This window comes from Pan paniscus, chromosome 12, assembly GCF_029289425.2.
Source record: "Pan paniscus chromosome 12, NHGRI_mPanPan1-v2.0_pri, whole genome shotgun sequence".
In the NCBI taxonomy this organism is placed as follows: Eukaryota; Metazoa; Chordata; class Mammalia; order Primates; family Hominidae; genus Pan; species Pan paniscus.
In genome coordinates, this window is record NC_073261.2 from 88,527,474 (window position 1) to 88,546,621 (window position 19,148).

General features: G+C 38.0%; 1 protein-coding gene across 2 annotated transcripts in view; it reads right to left on the reverse strand.

Moving 5' to 3' along the window:
• RMDN2 (regulator of microtubule dynamics 2) overlaps nucleotides 1-19,148 on the reverse strand; it is an 89,877-nt gene that overhangs the window by 58,429 nt on the left and 12,300 nt on the right. The window contains exons 1-2 of one of the 2 annotated variants that reach the window (XM_055108048.2): nucleotides 7,442-7,458; nucleotides 5,839-6,804 (exon numbers count right to left, since the gene is read on the reverse strand). The exons of the other annotated variant lie outside the window; for it this stretch is intronic. Coding sequence (XP_054964023.1) covers nucleotides 5,839-6,804; nucleotides 7,442-7,458 — 983 coding nt within the window. Of the gene's footprint in view, nucleotides 1-5,838; nucleotides 6,805-7,441; nucleotides 7,459-19,148 lie in introns of those variants that run through there. 2 annotated transcript variants of the gene reach the window in all.

A 19,148-nucleotide genomic window follows, 5' to 3' on the forward strand; every position in this document is an offset into this window, starting at 1 on the left:
AACCAAAACAGCATGGTACTGGTACCAAAACAGATATATAGACCAATGGAATAGAACAGAGGCCTCAAAAATAACACCACACATTTACAACCACCTAATCTTTGACAAACCTGACAAAAACAAGCAAGGGGAAAGGATTCCCTATTTAATAAATGGTATTGGGAAAACTGGCTAGCCATATGCAGAAAACTGAAACTGGACCCCTTCCTTATACCTTATACAAAAATCAACTCAAGAAGGATCAAAGACTTAAATGTTTAAACCTAAAGCCATAAAAACCCTAGAAGAAAACCTAGGCAATACCATTCAGGATATAGGCATGGGCAAAAACTTCATGACTAAAACACCAAAAGCAATTGCAACAAAAGTAAAAATAGACAAATTGGATCTAATTAAACTACAGAGCTTCTGCACAGTAAAAGAAACTATCATCAGAGTGAACAGGCAACCTACAGAATGGCAGAAAATTTCTGCAATCTATCCATCTGACAAAGGGCTAATATCAAGAATCTACAAGGAACTTAAATAAATTTACAAGAAAAAACCAAACAACCCTTTCAAAAAGTGGGTGAAGGATATGAACAGACACTTCTTAAAAGCAGCCAACAAACATATGACAAAAAGCTCATCATCACTGGTCATTAGACAAATGCATATCAAAACCACAATGAGATACCATCTCACGCCAGTTAGAATGGCGATAATTAAAAAGTCAGAAACAACAGATGCTGGAGAGGATGTGGAGAAACAGGAAAGCTTTCACACTGTTGGTGGGAGTGTAAATTAGTGCAACCATTGTGAAAGACAGTGTGGCAATTCCTCAAGGATCTAGAACTAGAAATACATTTGACCCAGCAATCCCATTAACGGGATATATACCCAAAGGATTATAAATCATTCTACTATAAAAATAACATGCACCTGTATGTTTATTACAGCACTATTCACAACAGCAAAGACTTGAAGCCAACTCAAATGCCCATGAGTGATAGACTGGATAAAGAAAATGTGGCACATAGACACCATGGAATACTATGCAACCATAAAAAAGAATGAGTTCATGTCCTTTGCAGGGACATGGATGAAGCTGGAAACCACCATTCTCAGCAAACTAGCACAGGAACAGAAAACCAAACACTGCATGTTCTCACTCATAAGTGGGAGTTGAACAATGAGAATCCATGGACATAGGGAGGGGAACATCACACACTGGGGGCTGTCGGGGGTGGGGAGCAAGGGGAGGGGTAGCATTAGGACAAATACCTAACATAGATGATGGGTTGATGGGTGCAGCAAACCACCATGGCACAAGTCTACCTATGTAACAAACCTGCACTTCTGCACATGTATCCCAGAACTTAAAAGTAAAATAAAAAATAAAAAAGAAGAAAAAAAAAGAAGGTAATGTCCCAAATCAACAACCTAAATCGAAATATTAAGAAACTAGACAAAGAACTAACCCCAAAGCTAGCAGAAGAGAGGAATAAGAGAGATTAAATCAGAAATAAACATATTAGAGAACAGAAAAACAATAGAGGAAATCAATGAAACTAAGTTTGTCCTTCAGAATGATCAACAAAATTGATAAACCTTTAGCTGGAATACAAAAAAAGGAGACTAAATAAATACAATCAGAAATGAAAGAGGGGACATTACTGATTTTATAGAAATAAAAAGGATTATAAGAGTAATATGAAGAATTGTATGCCAGCAAATTGATTAACCTAGATGAAATGAAAAAATTCCTGGAAACACACAAACTACTAAGTCTGAATCAGGAATAAATAGAAAATCTGAATAGATCTATAACTAGTAAAAAGTAATTAAAAACCTCCCAAAAAGTGAAAGCCCAAATATTTGGTGACATTTGACAGTGATGTCATATAACTTGAAGAACATCTGAAGAACAATTAACAGCAGTCTTCCTCAAACTCTTCCAAAACACTGAAGAGGAAGAAACACTCCCAAGCTCATTCTGTGAGGTCAGCATTACCCTGATATCAAAGCTAGACAAAGACACTACCAGTAAAGAAAACTAAAGACCTGATCCCTGATGAATACTGACAAAAAAATTCTCAATGAAATACCAGCAAACAGAATTCAACAACCCATTAGAAGGATTATACATCACAACCAGATGGAATTTATTCCAGGAATGCAAGGAAGTTCAATGTAAAAATCAGCCAATGTATTAGTCTGTTTTTATGCCGCTGACAAAGACATACCTGAGACTGGGAAGAAAAAAGAGGTTTAATTGGACTTACAGTTCCACATAGCTGGGGAGGCCTCAGAATCACGACAGGAGGTGAAAGACACTTCTTATATGGTGGCGTCAAGAGAAAATGAGGAAGAAGCAAAAGTGGAAACTCCTGATAACTCCATCAGATCTCTTGAGACTTACTCATTATCACAAGAATTGCACAGGAAAGATCGGCCCCCATGATTCAATTACCTCCCCCTGGGTCCCTCCCACAACATGTGGGAATTCTGGGAGATACAATTCAAGTTGAGATTTGGGTGGGGACACAGCCAAACCATATCAATACCACATAAACAAAATGAAGGGAAAAACAACCCATGATCATCTCCATTGATGCAGAAAAAGCATTTGACAAAATTTATCACCTTTTTATGATAAAAACACTCAACAAACTAGGAATAAAAATTAACTGCTTCGACATATTAAAGGCCATATATGAAAAGTCCACAGCTAACATCATATTCAATGGTGAAAGGCTGAAAGCTCTCTTACTAAGATTAGGAACAAGACAAGGGTGCTCTTTATCACTTCTATTCGACATAGTACTAAAAGTCCTAGCCAGTGCAACTAGGCAAGATGATGAAATAAAGGCATCCAAATTAGAAAGGAAGAAGCAAAAGTATCCTCTGATCACAGACAACACAACCTTTAGGTAGGAAAAAAACCCTAAATATTTCACACACATACACAAAAAAGAATTAATAAAATTCAGCAAAGTTGCAGGACAGAAAATCAACATACAAAAATCAGGTGTATTTCTATGCATTAACAATGAGCTATCTGGAAAGAATTATAAAAAAATAATTTCACTTATAATTGCATCAAAAGTGTAAAATACTTAGAAATAAACTTAACTAAGGAGATGAAAAACCTACACTGAAAACTACAAAACATTGTTGAAAGAATTTAAATAAGATACAAATAGAAAGACATCCCATGTTTGTGGATTTGAAAGTTTATAATGTTAAGATGTCAATCCTACCCAAAATAATCAACAGATGCAATGCAATCCCTCTGAAAATCCCAATGATATTTTTTGTAGAAATAGAAAAATCTATCCTGAAATTCATTTGGAATTCCAAGACACCCCAAATGGCCAAAATAATCTTGAAAAATAAAAACAAAGTTGGAGGTCTCACACCTCCTGATTTTCAAACCTACTACAAAGCTACAGTAACCAAAACAGTATGGTACAGTGTGGTGTAAAGACAGATGTATAGGCTGGTGAAAGAAAATGGAAAGCCCAGAAGTCAACCACACATATACGATGACATGACTTTTGACAAAGGTTCCAAGACCATTCAATGGAGAAAGGGTAATCTCTTCAACAAATGGTGTTGAGAAAACTGGATATCCACATATAAAAGAATGAAGTAAGACCATTACTTAACATCACACACAAAAATTAACTCAAAATGCATCAAAGACCTAAATATAAAACCTAAAGCTATAAAACTTTTAAAAGAAAACATAATGCAAAAGCTTCACAACAGTGGATTTGGCAATGATTTATTGGACATGGCACTAAAAGCATAGGCAATAAAAGAAAAAATTGATAAACTAGACTACCTCAAAACCTAAAACTTCTATGGATCAAAGGATATAATCAACAGAGTAAAAAGGCAACCCACACATTGGGAGAAAATATTTGCAAATTATATCTTTTTTAAAGGGTTAATATCCAAAATATATAAAGAACTCCTACAAATCAACAAAAAAACAAACAACCTGATTTAAAAAAAAGGGTCAAGGGACTTGAACTGGCATTTCTCCAAAGAAGATATACAAATGGGCAGCAGTCACACGAAAAGATGTTCAATGTCACTAATAATTAGGGATATTCAAATAAAAACCACAATGAGATACCACCTCATACCCGTTAGGATGGCTACTATAACATAAAACAAAACAAAATAATAAGTGTTGGCAAGGTAGTGGAGAAACTGGAATCCTTCTACACTCCTGGTGCAAATGTAAAATGGTGCAGCCACTATGGAAAACAATATGGTAGTTCCTCAAAAAATTAAAATATAATTACCATATGATCCAATAATTCCACTTCTGGATATATACTCAAAAGAACTGAAAGGAAGGTTTCGAACAGACAGTTGCATGCACGTGTTCACAGATAGTGCATTATTCACAATAGTTAAACATGGAAGTGACCCAAATTGTCCACTGGTGGATAAAGGATATGCAAAATGTGATATATACATACAGTGGAATATTATTCAGCCTTAAAAAGGAAGGACATTCTGACATATGCTGTAACACGGATGAAGCTTGAGGACATTATACACTATGCTAAGTAAAATAAGCTGGTCACAAAATACCATACGATTCCACTTATATGAGGTACTTGGAGTAGCCAAAATCATAGACATAAAAGTAGAGTGATGGTTGACAAGGGCTAGGGAGAGAGAATACAGAGTTCTTATTTAATGGGTGGAGACTTTCAGTTTTGCAAGATGAAAAGAGTTGTGGAAACAGATGGTAGTGATGGCTGTACAACAATGCGAATGTACTTAATGTCGCTGAAACACACATTTTAAAATGGTTAAGATAGTAAATTTTATGTTATATTTATCACAATTTTTAAAAATTAAAATCAAAAGGCCATTTTTTTTAAGACACATGCTAAAAAGAAGAGAAAACCACAAAAGTAAAAATAACATCTTAGCCCCATGAAATAAATTTGGGGGACATTTTATTAGGATAATTAGAAATAATGCAAATTCCTTTCCTCTACAAAATCTAATTGTATTCTAACTTAAATGTTTTCACTTGCTTACATGCATTTTTATTCATTAGCTACTTTGATAAATACTTTATAATAGTCTTTGTTAATACAATGGGAAAAAAATGAAAAATATTCATTTTTAAAAATAAAATTTTGGGAGACTAATATACATACTTTTTCCTGATTTCAGAATTCCTTGAATGCCCAGATTTGCACATACATGAATGTGTATTAAAATTACTTAGTTAAAATATCTGGTTTCTAAATATTCTACATATTCCGCTATAATAGTTTTAACTTCTAATTTGATTCTTGTGTTAATAAAAACATTATCTGTCAGTGGAACATCAGGCATGAGAAATATAGCTAGCAAGGCTGATATATATGAAAATGTGTGAATTGATGAATATAGCTCCAGAGATTATGTAAGAATACTATTTCTAATGATTAGAGTATGATAAAAGGGGATACTAAACTCTCAAAGAATGTATTACTTTTAGAAAGTCCATACATCAAGGCTTGATGTTATTTTCAGACCACAAAAGTATTATAATAGTCACTCAGAAATCTGAGATTAGCCCATCTTTAAGCAGTAAATCTGAAAAAAGCTTGAAACAAAATCATCTTTGACTTCCATACTCCAATAACATCAGTAAACTAACTTTCAAAACTACAGCAATTAAATTTACACTGCAATGTAGGAATCTTTTTCAGAAAATGCAGTGAAGCTTGGTGAGGAAAGGGGAGTTATGAGAAATGAATTCTACAGACTATGAAAGTGACTGGTGGAAAAACTATTTGAGGTGCCCTTCTAAGAGAGGGTAAAGTCTGAGGTGACCTTATTTTAGGAATTTCAATAGGTGAAGATCTGTCTTCATCTTGAAACAAGACAGCAAAGTCTTCATCTTCAAACGGGCCTGAAGTTAATTCGCTTTGAGGTGGGATAAAGCAACCAGAATTTTTATAAGATGAAGAAAATCCAGCTTTATGGAGGAATGGGAAAGTTCCACTTTGAGAGGGATGCTGTGGAATCATGATTGGAGAATGATCTGTGCTGTAACTTTCAGGACCAGGATGAAGGAAATCTTTTAAATCTTTACATAATTGGCCCCTTTGTTGAATATCAGTGGCAATTCCATTTTGTTGATCCGGAGAGGAAATATCACTTGCAAGAGAAAAGACTGATGTGCTTTGTTGATAGGAGGCTGTATCAATAGTGTTCCCAAAGGCTGGAGAAGTAGTGTTTGTTTCAAAATTCTTAAAATTTTTAGTGTTATATTCAGGAGCAGAGATGGTTATATGTTTTTTAGCATCAGTATTACTTGAAGTTTTAGAAAAGATTTTGATTTCATTTAGATTAAACACATTCTGGCCACTTGCTTGAGGATCAAAAAAAATGGCACTCTTGTAATAGGAAACTATACTTAGTTTATGGGATGAGAAACGTCTTCTGCGGGACATAAAGCTACCACAATGGTCTGAGGAAGATTTTAAATCAGTGAAGCTTGTGTCTTCTTCAGAATCAAAGTTAGCTCTACTTTGTTGCCAGTAAGGGGAAGCATTTCTTTTTTGAAATCCAACAAATAAAGAACATCTTCTTTCAGAGAAAGATGGACTTGATACAGATAATAACCTTCTACTTGCTTTGGCTGAATTGACTTTATGTGTTACAGGGGAATAAGATGTTTTATGACCAAGAGATATACTTGGTTGGGAAACAGAAGAGGCTCCATGATGCTGGGCGTCTGTACTAACTTGATCTTCTGGAGAACATCGTTGGAAGCTCTGGTCCTCTTTGCAGCAGCTAAGAGTGAGAAAAGGGTCAAATGAGGAAAAAAAATAGGGAGCAGAGTGGAGACCTGCCAAGCCTCCTGAAGAATAATATCCACCTTTTGGTGTCCACCAATTGGTATTGTTTCCATACTAATATGAAAACAGCAGGGAATGAGAATAATAGGGGAGCTTACGTTAATGGTCACACAGATGTACCCAAAAGAATGCGGGAGTCTAAGAGGTTATCTCTACCTACACAGTACCTACCCACTCTATTAAACCTTGGGAAGAGAAGTTGAAAAAATCAGGGAAGCAGGTAGGAAGAAAGATCAGGGGAAACATATGCAAGGATACCAGAACAAAAAGATTCCCAAAGGAAAAGATAGAACTGGTTTTAAAGGTAATAAACCACAATATCTGTTGGAGATTACTAACTACTGTATTTAAAGGAGTTAAGGAGAATAAACTTATATTCTGTTGACTAATTGTATTTTAAAATATTAACCATGGATGAAGCACAATCTCTCTGGGGAGAATGTTTCAAGTGAATATCTGGACAGTCCAGGATATCCAGTTATTATGGGAAAGAAAGGACAGCACTAAAGCTTGGTTTATGAATATTTTCAATGTTCTTTCAGCACATGTTGAAATTTTTTTCTAAGGCTTACCTTAAGCACTTTCCCATTGTAAATTTAATCCAAAGTAAATCTCTCCCTTCCCTTCTAGGCCGTCATCCTTAAGCCATAAAATGCCCTGTATAGGTGGAACAGGTCAGAAGACTGAATGCTCAAGCTGCATGTGGAGTTAACATGGCAATAACACAGAATGTGATGACAGCAGACTCTAGAATCTCATGACATCAGTTTATATTAGAACTGTTCTGTAGCTCACCTTTCTCCGAAGTTGGAATTCACATGGCTGTGGAATGTGTTTCTACCTTCACTGTTGGAGGAGTCATCCAACAAATCCAGGGGTGGGAAAACAGCTGGATAAGGACAATAACATATATGACAGCTGTACAATCCTTTACCTTGGACCATCTCTCTCACCTTGGACCATCTCTCTCACCAGCTGCCTTCCACACCCCTGCCCTACTAACTCCTTCTTCTTTCACTTGAACATTCTTTACCCCAGATTTTTGCATCCTTCAGTGATACGGAAAAGCAAATGTTAGAGACTTTGGCCTAAAGATACATTGAGAAGGGAAAAAAAGTTTAATAAGTAGCAAATGTCATTGCCACCACAAAGGAAACAAGCATCGTCCACCTTGGCAGTAAAGTATGCCATCTGACTGCTTGGGCCATTTGCACAGATTACGGGGATATGCTGTGGCACTATTTATCACTCCTCAGAACAACTGATACTCACCTAAATGCAAGGTTAATAGAGTTATTAGAAAGGAAACACTGTCCTTTCTTATCTAAACCAATTTGGGCTACTGTCCCCATAACAGGTATACGTGTATGTGTATACTTACCTATGACATGAAACACCCCCTCAAATACTTTTATTTACTGTGCAATTTCCTGATCCTAAATACTACTACCGCCTCTAGCCTTTGCTCCCTTCCTAACACCCTACTGCAGGAAACCCTTGAACAAATTCCTTCTAAGAGACCCAAAGCTCTCTAACGTTCACCATACAATCGTCGGATTTGTAATTTGATTTTAGTTTACATACAAACTAATAAAGTAATCTCTTACTGTATCATGGATGCTGGCAGAAGACATGAGATTCCTGGGTTAGAGACAGAAGACTTATGTTACTTACAGCATAGCAAAGCAGCATAATCACCAGGACATTTACAGCAGTTCTCCTTTGTCCCACATTGCCACAGGGGCAATGCAGAGGGCCCAAGGACACTTGCATTCACAGTGGATTGTGTTACAGGAAAGAACGCTGAGCTTAGATGATCTACCACTTCTATAGCAAGTAGTAAGCAAATCTGCTAAACCTGCTCTTGGTCCTGAAGGGAAACAGTAACTCATTCTTCAAGGTTGCTCACCAGAACCCTGAAAAATGGCCCACATAAAGAATGATCAGGGCCTTACACGTGTGGCTCATGTAGCAAGATGTCTGGGAGCACAAGACGCCCAAGGAGGACTGTCTGTCTCTGTAGCAATCTATTACATTTTCCCTCTCTTGTGAGACTACTGTCTTTTGTTCCTAAGCCACACTAAGGTCTGATTGTCATTTTCCAAAAGGATCTCTTTTGCACATTGCAAGAACATAATACGTAATGCTTATAAAGTTTCTATAAAAAATTTTTCTTTGAAAAATTGGGCCAGCTTGTTGTTTAACACCCCCACCAATGGCCTCTAAAAGAAGCATCTGCTCACTGAGCTATCCCAAAAGAAAAAATTATTTGTAACTAAATCTCAACACTGTCAATCATTGCTGCTCACTCGAGGTAATAAAGAGGTCAGATCACTCCCCTGACCCTATTCAAGCAAATCTATGATTATGCAGACACAAAAAACGGTGTTTAGGTGTGTGTGCATTTGGGGGATGAGGAAGAAGATCCAGATCTGCTCAGACAGCAGCAAAGAAATCTCATACCAGTACAGGAAATATCTAGAAGCTGTTTAATATTGTTCTAGGTGAAGAACTTACCTAACCCTCTAAATGTCTGCAAATTGCCTCCTTTTGGCTTTTTAAGAGAACCAAAATTAGACTTAGCCCAAAAGCAAATAGTAACCCCTTATCTAAGCATCTAAAACAACAAGCATCTAAAACATGTTCGTCCTTCAATTCATTCCCAATTCTCTTTATTTTCAATTCCATGACCCCAGGTACCTTCTGCTTTTATCATGCCCTATGGCCACCCAACCCTCCTCCTTTTCTACAACAGCCACTCTATTCTCACCTAGGTCAATATTCCATCATTATACTCACTGTGCCCAATGAACCTTTTGTTTATCTGTAACCATAATTACCACTCATTCAAACAAAAATTTCATCATGATTGCTCATGTGGATGTTAGAAAATCTTCTAGAACAAAGCTTCTCAAATGTTAGGGTGTATAAGAGTCACCCACAGAGCTTCTTAAAATGCAGATTCCTGAGCATGCTCCCAGACATTCTGATTCGCTAGGTCCGGGGTACGTCCTAAGAACATGCATTTCCCACACTCTCACAGGCAAGATTGGATGCTGATGTTGCTGGTCCACAGACCACAGTTTGAGTAGCTCTGTTCCAGAACATACGGGTCATGACGACCCCCAGAGTCAAGGCAGAAGCGTCTTCTGAGGTACCTCACAGCAGCTGCCTATCTAAGCTGGAGTCTAGAAAAGACAGTGAACAATACTAGGACTGAATGTCCCCCTCCTGGTACCTAGATGACAAGTCTCTTCAGAGAATCTATATTACACACGGGGAGAAGTAGGAGGCACAAGGGGAGAACCCTGACTGGGACTGAATCCTTAACACAAAGGACATGCCCCAAACTAAAAATTGACTGAGTTAACTTGAATTGACAAATTTAAGTTTTTCCACATTATTCAAAACAAATATCGTGAAGTACTCTGAATTCAGCTACTGAAAAATGCACATCTTTAGCAGATCTGAGTGTAGTATTATTCTTCAATAATAATACAAACTATTCAATTCATTACATTAATTTAGTTGTTTTTATAGTTTATCAAATGTGCCTGATTGTGGACAGTAACAGCAATATTCATTTTTAAATTAGCACCAGGTTAACTGTTGTATTTCCTTTCATTACAACATTAAACTTTCCACATAAGTTCCCTGTTTGTAGTTTGTTACTCAGATGACACGGCTGTCTGCATGTGACTTGCGAGGCAGAAAAAGTATGGCTTTTTTAATGAATTTAGCACAAATGTTGGTTATTTTATACATATTAAATTTCTATTTTATAGAAATTCTACTTTCAGAATTTTCTCATCCATATATTATGAGAGAAAGAAGTTTATTAAAATTAATTCACTGAATAACTCAGAAACAGAAAGTCAAATACTACATATTCTCATTCATGAGTGGGAACTAAATAATGTGTACACATGGACATTGAGCATGCAATAATAGACAGTGGAGACTTCTCAGGAGGGTGGGAGGAGGTGAGGGATGAGAAACTACCTAACAGGTACAATGTACACTATTTGGGTGATAGCTACACTAAAAGCTCATACTTCGCAAAATAACCATGTAACAGAACTGCATTTTTACCCTCTAAATCTACAAAAATCAAAATTAAAAAAATAATTTCAAAAAATAAAATAAATTCACTAGACAGCAGTTATTAAAGGCATTCTAGTCAAGAATATAGAACAGGACACAGTCAAGGGTTTGAAATGACGCAAAAACAAGTTTTGAAACAATGAAAACTATAAGTATATATTCTAGGTCAACAAGTACATATGCATTCTAGCAACACTAGATAATTTGTTTTCTTCTCTATACTCTCTACATCCTCAGCCTTTTGCCTCTCTATGAAGCTCACCCTAAAAATCCCCAAATCTGGATCAATTCAATCACCAGGGTTCTTACTCTCATATATGAAATGGCAGTAACTATTGAAAAAAAGAATCATCCAACAGTGAAGACTGGTATACAGTCTTGAATCTCAAATGGGGCAACCACCTCCTGAGTAATCCTTATTAATGTTTCTAGTTAATTCCCTCTTCTACTCTCCACACCTGCTCTTCCAAACTTTCTTCCTTCACATGTTCATTCATCATTAATGCAAATACTTCATGATAATGTATCATGTGCTAAACGATAAAGTGTGCAAAGCACTGGGAACACCACAGTAAACACATTAGTGCAGATTCTTAAGGAGGTCAAAGTCCTAAGACACATAAATTGATAGAGGACAGGAGAGGGGTAGTATAGGGAAGAGAAAAATAAAGCATCTTACCCTTCTTCCTCAAATGTGTCTGTCCATTCACCTCCACCCTAAAAGATGGCCTACAGTCCACCCACCCTGAAAAAAACTAAAGTTATAAGGCAGGAACTCTTTCAACTTCCAACCCCCTACACCCCCAACCCCTACACCCACAAAGGTATCTACTTTCTATTTCACAGAGTCAGAAACACCATCAATTGTAAGAAAGAAAAAATTGTTGCCAATAAAATTATGATTCAGTTCTATAAGACTATTAACTGATGGTAAGATATGTCTTGATTTCTGAGACTTAAAATGTTAAAAATGTTCATCTTAGAATTAACAAAATACAGTATGTTGAACCCACCTGCGCCTTCTTAGTTAGGTTAGGCTTAAAAAGGTATTCAAATGGAATTGAGGTGAGTTTTATACATGAGTATTCACCTTGAGAGGTCAAGTCTGAATTCAGCAGGTATTTCATATACACCTTCACCTTATTCCCCCTAGGATACTGTTTTAGAGCATTCTGACACCGTGTACTTTCTTAAGTGGGGATGAGTAAGGCGAGAGGCAGTGCAGCAGAGTGGTAAAGTGTATAGACTCTATCCCGTACCAGTAAGTTGCCTAATCTTTCCCAGACTCCACTGCCTTGTGTCTAAAACCTCAGAGTTAATGTGTATATTAAATGAGATAATAAATATAAAACATTTAGGACAGGATCTGGAAAAAATTATTGATGGAGATGACTTCCATTTTCTTCTGTAATACCTGTGTAGTCACAGAACTGGGGTCTTTTTCTTTCCTTTATCTGTAATTTTGATTTTGTATATATTGTATCTATTTGTACTAGGCATTAGAGACTTGTAGAAATCTAAGTATTACTCTTGGTGCCAAGGTATCGGGGTACCCAGATTCATTTGTAGATGTGCTGGTAGAGTGAATGGATGTTGGACACTTCAAGTTTTGAAGAAGGCACAGGAAGATCACTAGATGAGACTTCCGAAGACAAATGTGTCCAAATTGGAATCCATGACCAATAGCATGTAAGCTCTAAGAGTGCAAGGGCTTTGTTAGCACTGTACTCATCTACAAGAGTATAGTTCATAGTGGCTGCTCAGAAAACATTTGTTTTAGAAATGAATGAATCTGCAATGTGTTCTTTCTGTCTTTCTTAAGAATCTATTGGTTATTATATTTACAGATTTAATGGTAACAGGGACACTGATTAGGAAAATAACAAAATGTAGAGAAGAGTTTAACCTTTTCAAGCTAGTACTTACTCCTTTATTAGGGGCAGCAATGCTACTTTATATTGTCAGTTTCCATGTTACCAGATACTATCTTGAGCTTAATAAAGTTTCCCAAGAGTCTGCAAGTGATACTATTCTTTCTTCGACGTTATCCCAATACCTAAGGTGTACTGCTGCTAAAAAGGTCAGGTGACACCTTGTTTCATAGGTTATTTCCTTTGTTTTGTTTTTGATATTTTTTAAAAAGGCCCTTTTCCTGTATCTTTACTCTTGCCCTCTGTATTGGCTTCTTCCTTGTGGCCCATAAATATGCTCAAGTATCTCTCAGGTGAAAACAAAAACAAAAAGTGAAACATAAAATATATGTTCTCTGAACCTGATACCCCTTCTTATTTACACATCCTCCTTCCATCTAAAGTCAAGTTCCTTGAAATAAGCGTCTACTCTTCTGGTGTCCAAATCTTTACCTCTCTTTCATTTGTCCAGGCCTAGATCAGGTTTCTGTACTTATCACTACCCAGCAACTTCTCCTGCAAAGCTTCTCAATAAGTGACCTCCTAAGTCTCAAATCCGGTAAACACAGTTTAGTCCCTATTTTACTTGACCAAACACATTAGAAGTGAAAGGCTACTGTTAAATGTATTTTTCTAGTTCAGAGGCTGGCAAACTACACCCTGTGGGCCTATCTACCAACCACCTGTTTTTGTAAATAAAGTTTTATTGGAATGAAGCCATACTCATACTGCCCAAGGCTGCTTTCACACTACAATGGCAGAGTTTTGAGACGGAGACTGTATGGTCCTCAGAGCCTAAAATTTTTTTTTTTTTTTTTTGAGATTGGCTGTTTTTTAAAATTGTGTTTTCAATGAGAAATACATCACCTGTTTATAAAATAACTCTTGAAAAATCCAAGGAGTACAGATACTATAAAACTAAAGCAAACTCCAGTTATGAGACACTACATACATCATGCAAAAACAACGGCCTTATCTCCAGGTTATGAAAACTAAAACTAAAAAGTTACTACATAGAAAAGGTCCAAGTTTTCAGCTTGGCAAAACTTGGGTGGTACAGTTACACAAAACGTTTAATAAATGGAATTGTTTTCCCCTATGTGTAAACAAAATGACAAGCCTAAATCTGTGCCTGGTAATTTCAATCTAACTCTGAAGTTACACAAAATATGCAGACACCTTATACACTTCACCTGTTGGCATGACCATATGACCATCTTTTTTTCTTAGGTGGTGGGGGAGGGGCAAGGTGACTGTGCAGAGCAAAGATATGGGGAGTAGCAATATTGTGTACTAAAAACTATAAAGTCAGGGTGAAAAAAAAGCCTCAATTAACACATAGCCTAAGGGGGAAAAGACTACACTCCAACTTCGCAAAGTTAATTTAGAAGGATAGGGGAAGAGTTTAACTGCAGTTTAACATGAAAAATGCATATATAATAGAATGGAGTGCAATGAAGGATTCATGAAATATACAACCTAAAATTCTTACAGAAAAAGTTTGCCAATTCCTGTTCTAGTACATTTAATACATCTGATCATTTCCTTCTAATTTATAAAACAATTCATTTTTTAAAAGAATTTATTTTAGACATAACGCAAAGCAACTTTATTATCTCAACTTTCATGAGCATCTAAAACAACATGAGACATGCGTTATTAACCACATTTTAAGATAAATAAATTGAGGTTTGGAGAAGTGAAGTTACATGGTTAGTTAAAGGCTGAACCGGGATTCCTGCTTGGGTCAGAATGATTCTAAAACCTATGGCTTTTTACCACTATTCTGGAAATCTTGTCCTCTCTTGGTTTCTGTGACACCTTTGTCCTCTGGTTCCCTGCTCATTGCTTTGACCAGTCATCTGTCTTCTTTTTCAGGCTTATCCACCTTTGTCCACTCCTTCAGTACTGGTTCCAGAGAGCTCTGTACTCCACTCTCTTCTCTCTTCCCATGCTACACATTGTGCTTGAGCAATGGCATCCGTTCCCACAGCAACCAGCTTCATAAACATACTAGTGGGATGCCCAGAACGCGAACAACTTTCCAGGGAGAAATGCTTCTCTCAGCCTTTAGCAGTTCCTTTCATGGGTGGCATGTGGATGGCTGCTCATGCTGGCAGTGGCTTCAATCTCTTAGCAAGTCCTGCCCAGGAAGGTCTAGCATCTGGCTGCAGGATGGAAAGGTGCTTGGCACTTATTGCTTTTTTCTTGGCTGTTAGGGTTCTAGTTAATAGAACCCTAAAAGGCCAAAAGCATCTCTCTTTACCATCTTGCTAGATTTTCTTTTAAAAAATCTGTTTTACTTGTGAGACTTTGCTTTGTTCCCTGCTAGATCTCCAGAGTTCAGACAGTGCCTGCCACACAGTAGACACTCACACTGAATGAATAAGGGGATTTCAGATGTTAATGTCACTTTTCTTTTTTTAAAGGAAATTCATAGGAGAGGACTAAATGGCAAATGAATGATGAAAAGTTCGATCTTATTGGTTTTCAGGGAAATACAAATTGAAAAATAATTAGTTACGATTTCATCTTCATCAGGTTGGCTAAAATTAAAAAGTCTGACAATATAAAAATTTGTATGGGAAGATAAGAATTCTCATATACTGCTCATAGGATGGTAACTTGGTACACTTTAAGGAATAATTTAGTAATATATAATAATAATATAGTTAGTCTATAACTCAGGACTTCAAATGTATACTTTCAAGAAATTCTTCCACATATGCCTAAGGAATTATGAAGGAAAGTGTTCAATAAAGCATTGTTTATAAGAGCAAAACATGAGGATTCCCAGGCAAGATGGTCGAATAGAAACAGCTCCAGTCTGCAGCATCCAGCAAGACCAACGCAGAAGGGTGATTTCTGCATTTCCAACTGAGGTACCTGGTGCATCTCATTGGGACAGGTTAGACAGTGGGTGCAGCCTATGGAGGGTGAGGTGAAGCCGGGTGGGATTTCGCCTCACCCAGGAAGTGCAAGGGGTCGGAGAACTTCCTCCCCTAGCCAAGAGGAGCTGTGAGGGACTTGCCATGAGGGACAGAGATATCTGGCCCAGATACTACACTTTTCCCACGGTCTTCACAACCCACAGACCAGGAGATTTCCTTGGGTGCCTACACCACAAGGGCCCAGGATTTCAAGCACAAAACTGGGCGGCTGTTTGGGCAGATACCGAGCTAGCTGCAGGAATTTTTTTTTTTTTTGGTACCCCAGTGGCACCTGGAACACCAGCGAGACAGAACCATTCACTCCCCTGGAAAGGAGGCTGAAGCCAGGGAACCAAGTGGCCTAGCTCAGTGGATCCCACCCCTACAGAGCCCAGCAAACTAAGATCCACTGGCTGGAAATTCTCACTGACAGCACAGCAGTCTGAAGTCAACCTGGGATGCTCCAGCATGGTGGGGAAGGGGCGTCCACCATTACTGAGGCGTGAGTAGGCAGTTTTCCCCACATGGTGTAAACAAAGCCACCAGGAAGTTCAGACTGAGTGGAGCCCACCGCAGCACTGCAAAGCAGCTATAGCCAGATTGCCTCTCTAGATTCCTCCTCTCTGGGCAGGGCATCTCTGAAAGACAGGCGGTAGTCTCAGTCTGGTGCTTACACATAAAACTCCAATTTCCCTGGGACAGAGCACCTGGGGGAAGGGGCGGCTGTGGGCGCAGCTTCAGCAGACTTAAATATTCCTGCCTGCCAGCTCTGAAGAGAACAGCGGATCTCCCAGCACAGTGCTCAAACTCTGCTAAGGGCCAGACTGCCTCCTCAAGTGGGTCCCTGACCCCTGTGCCTCCTGACAGGGAGACACCTCCCAGCAGGGGTCAACAGACATCTCGCACAGGAGAGCTCCAGTCGACATCTGGTGGATGCCCCTCTGGGATGAAGCTTCCAGAGGAAGGAGCAGGCAGCAATCTTTGCTGTTCTGCAGCCTTCACTGGTGATACCCAGGCAAACAGGGTCTAGAGTGGACTCCCAGCAAACCTGCAGAAGAGGGGCCTGACTGTTAGAAGGAAAACTAACAAACAGAAAGCAACAGCATCAACATCAACAAAAAGGAAGACCACACAAAAACTCCATCAGAAGGTCACCACCAACAAAGACCAAAGGTAAATAAATACACGAAGATGAGGAAAAACCAGTGCCAATAGGCTGAAAATTCCAAAAACCAGAACGACTCTTCTCCTCCAAAGGATCGCAACTCCTCGCCAGCAAGGGAACAAAACTGGACAGAGAATGAGTTTGATGAATTGACAGAAGTAGGCTTCAGAAGGTGTGTAATAACAAACTCCTTCGAGCTAAAGGAGCAAGCTTTAACCCAATGCAAGGAAACTAAGAACCTTGATAAAAGGTTAGAGAAATTGCTAATGAGAATAACAAGTTTAGAGAAGAACATAAATGACCATGACCTGATGGAGCTGAAAAACACAGCACAAGAACTTCGGGAAGCATACACAAGTATCAATAGCCAAATTGATCAAGTGGAAGAAAGGATATGAGAGGTTGAAGATCAACTTAATGAAATAAAGCATGAAGACAAGATTAGAGAAAAAAAGAATGAAAAGGAATGAACAAAGCCTCCAAGAAACATGGGACTATCTGAAAAGACCAAACCTGCGTTTGTTTGGTGTACCTGAAAGTGACAGCGAGAATGGAACCAAGTTGGAAAACACACTTCAGGATACTATCCAGGAGAACTTCCCCAACATAGCAAGACAGGCCAACATTTAAATTCGGGAAATACGGAGAACACCACAAAGCTACTCCTCAAGAAGAGAAACCCCAAAACACATAATTGACAGATTCACCATGGTGGAAGTGAAGAAAAAAATATTAAGGACAGCCAGAGAGAAAGGTCGAGTTACCCACAAAGGGAAGCCCAGCAGACTAACAGGAAATCCCTCTGCACAAACTCTACAAGCCAGAAGAGAGTGGGGGTAAATATTTAACATTCGTAAAGAAAAGAATTTTCAACCCAGAACTTCATATAGAGCCAAACTAAGCTTCATAAGTGAAGGAGAAATAAAATCCTTTACAGACAAGCAAATGCTGAGGGATTTTGTCACCACCAGGCCTGCCTTACAAGAGCTCCTGAAGGAAGCACTAAATATGGAAAGGAAAAACCAGTACCAGACACGGCAAAAACACACTAAAATGTAAAGACCATCCACACTATGAAGAAACTGCATCAACTAATGGGCAAAATAACCAGCTAGCATCATAAGGACAGGATCAAATTCACACATAACAATATTAACCTTAAATGTAAATGGGCTAAATGCCCCAATCAAAAGACTGGAAATTGGATAAAGAGTCAAGACCCATTGGTGTGCTGTATTTAGGGGACCCATCTCACATGCAAAGACACCCATATGCTCAAAATAAAGGGATGGAAGAAGATTTATAAAGCAAATGGAAAGCTAAAAAAAGCAGGGTTTGCAACACTAGTCTCTGATAAAACAGACTTTAAACCAACATACATCAAAAAAGACAAAGGGCATTACATAATGGTAAAGGGATCAATGCAACAAGAAGAGCTCACTATCCTAAATATATATGCACCCAATACAAGAGCACCCAGATTCATAAAGCAATTTCTTAGAGACATACAAAGAGACTTAGACTCCCACACAATAAGAGTGGGAGAATTTAACACCCCACTGTCAATATTAGACAAATCAACGAGACAGAAAATTAACAAGGATATTCAGGACTTGAACTCAGCTCTGAACCAAGCGGACCTAATAGACATCTATAGAACTCTCCACCCCAAATCAACAGAATATACATTTTTCTCAGCACCACACCGCACTTATTCCAAAATGAACCACCTAATTGGAAGTAAAAGACTCCTCAGCAAATGTAAAAGAATGGAAATCATAACAGTCTCTCAGACCACAGAGGAATCAAACTAGAACTCGGGATTAAGAAACTCACTCAAAACTGCACAATTACATGGAAACTGAACAACCTGCTCCTGAATGACTACTGGGTAAATAACAAAATTAAGGCAGAATAAATAAGTTATTTGAAACTGATGAGAACAAAAATGCAACGTACCAGAATCTCTGGGACACAGCTAAAGCAGTGACTAGAGGGAAATTTATAGCACTAAATGCTCACAGGAGAAAGCAGGAAAGATCTAAAATTGACACCCTAACATCACAATTAAAAGAACTAGTGCAGCAAGAGCAAACAAATTCACAACCTAGCAGAAGATGAGAAATAACTAAGATCAGAGCAGAATTGAAGGAGATAGAGATAAAAAAAA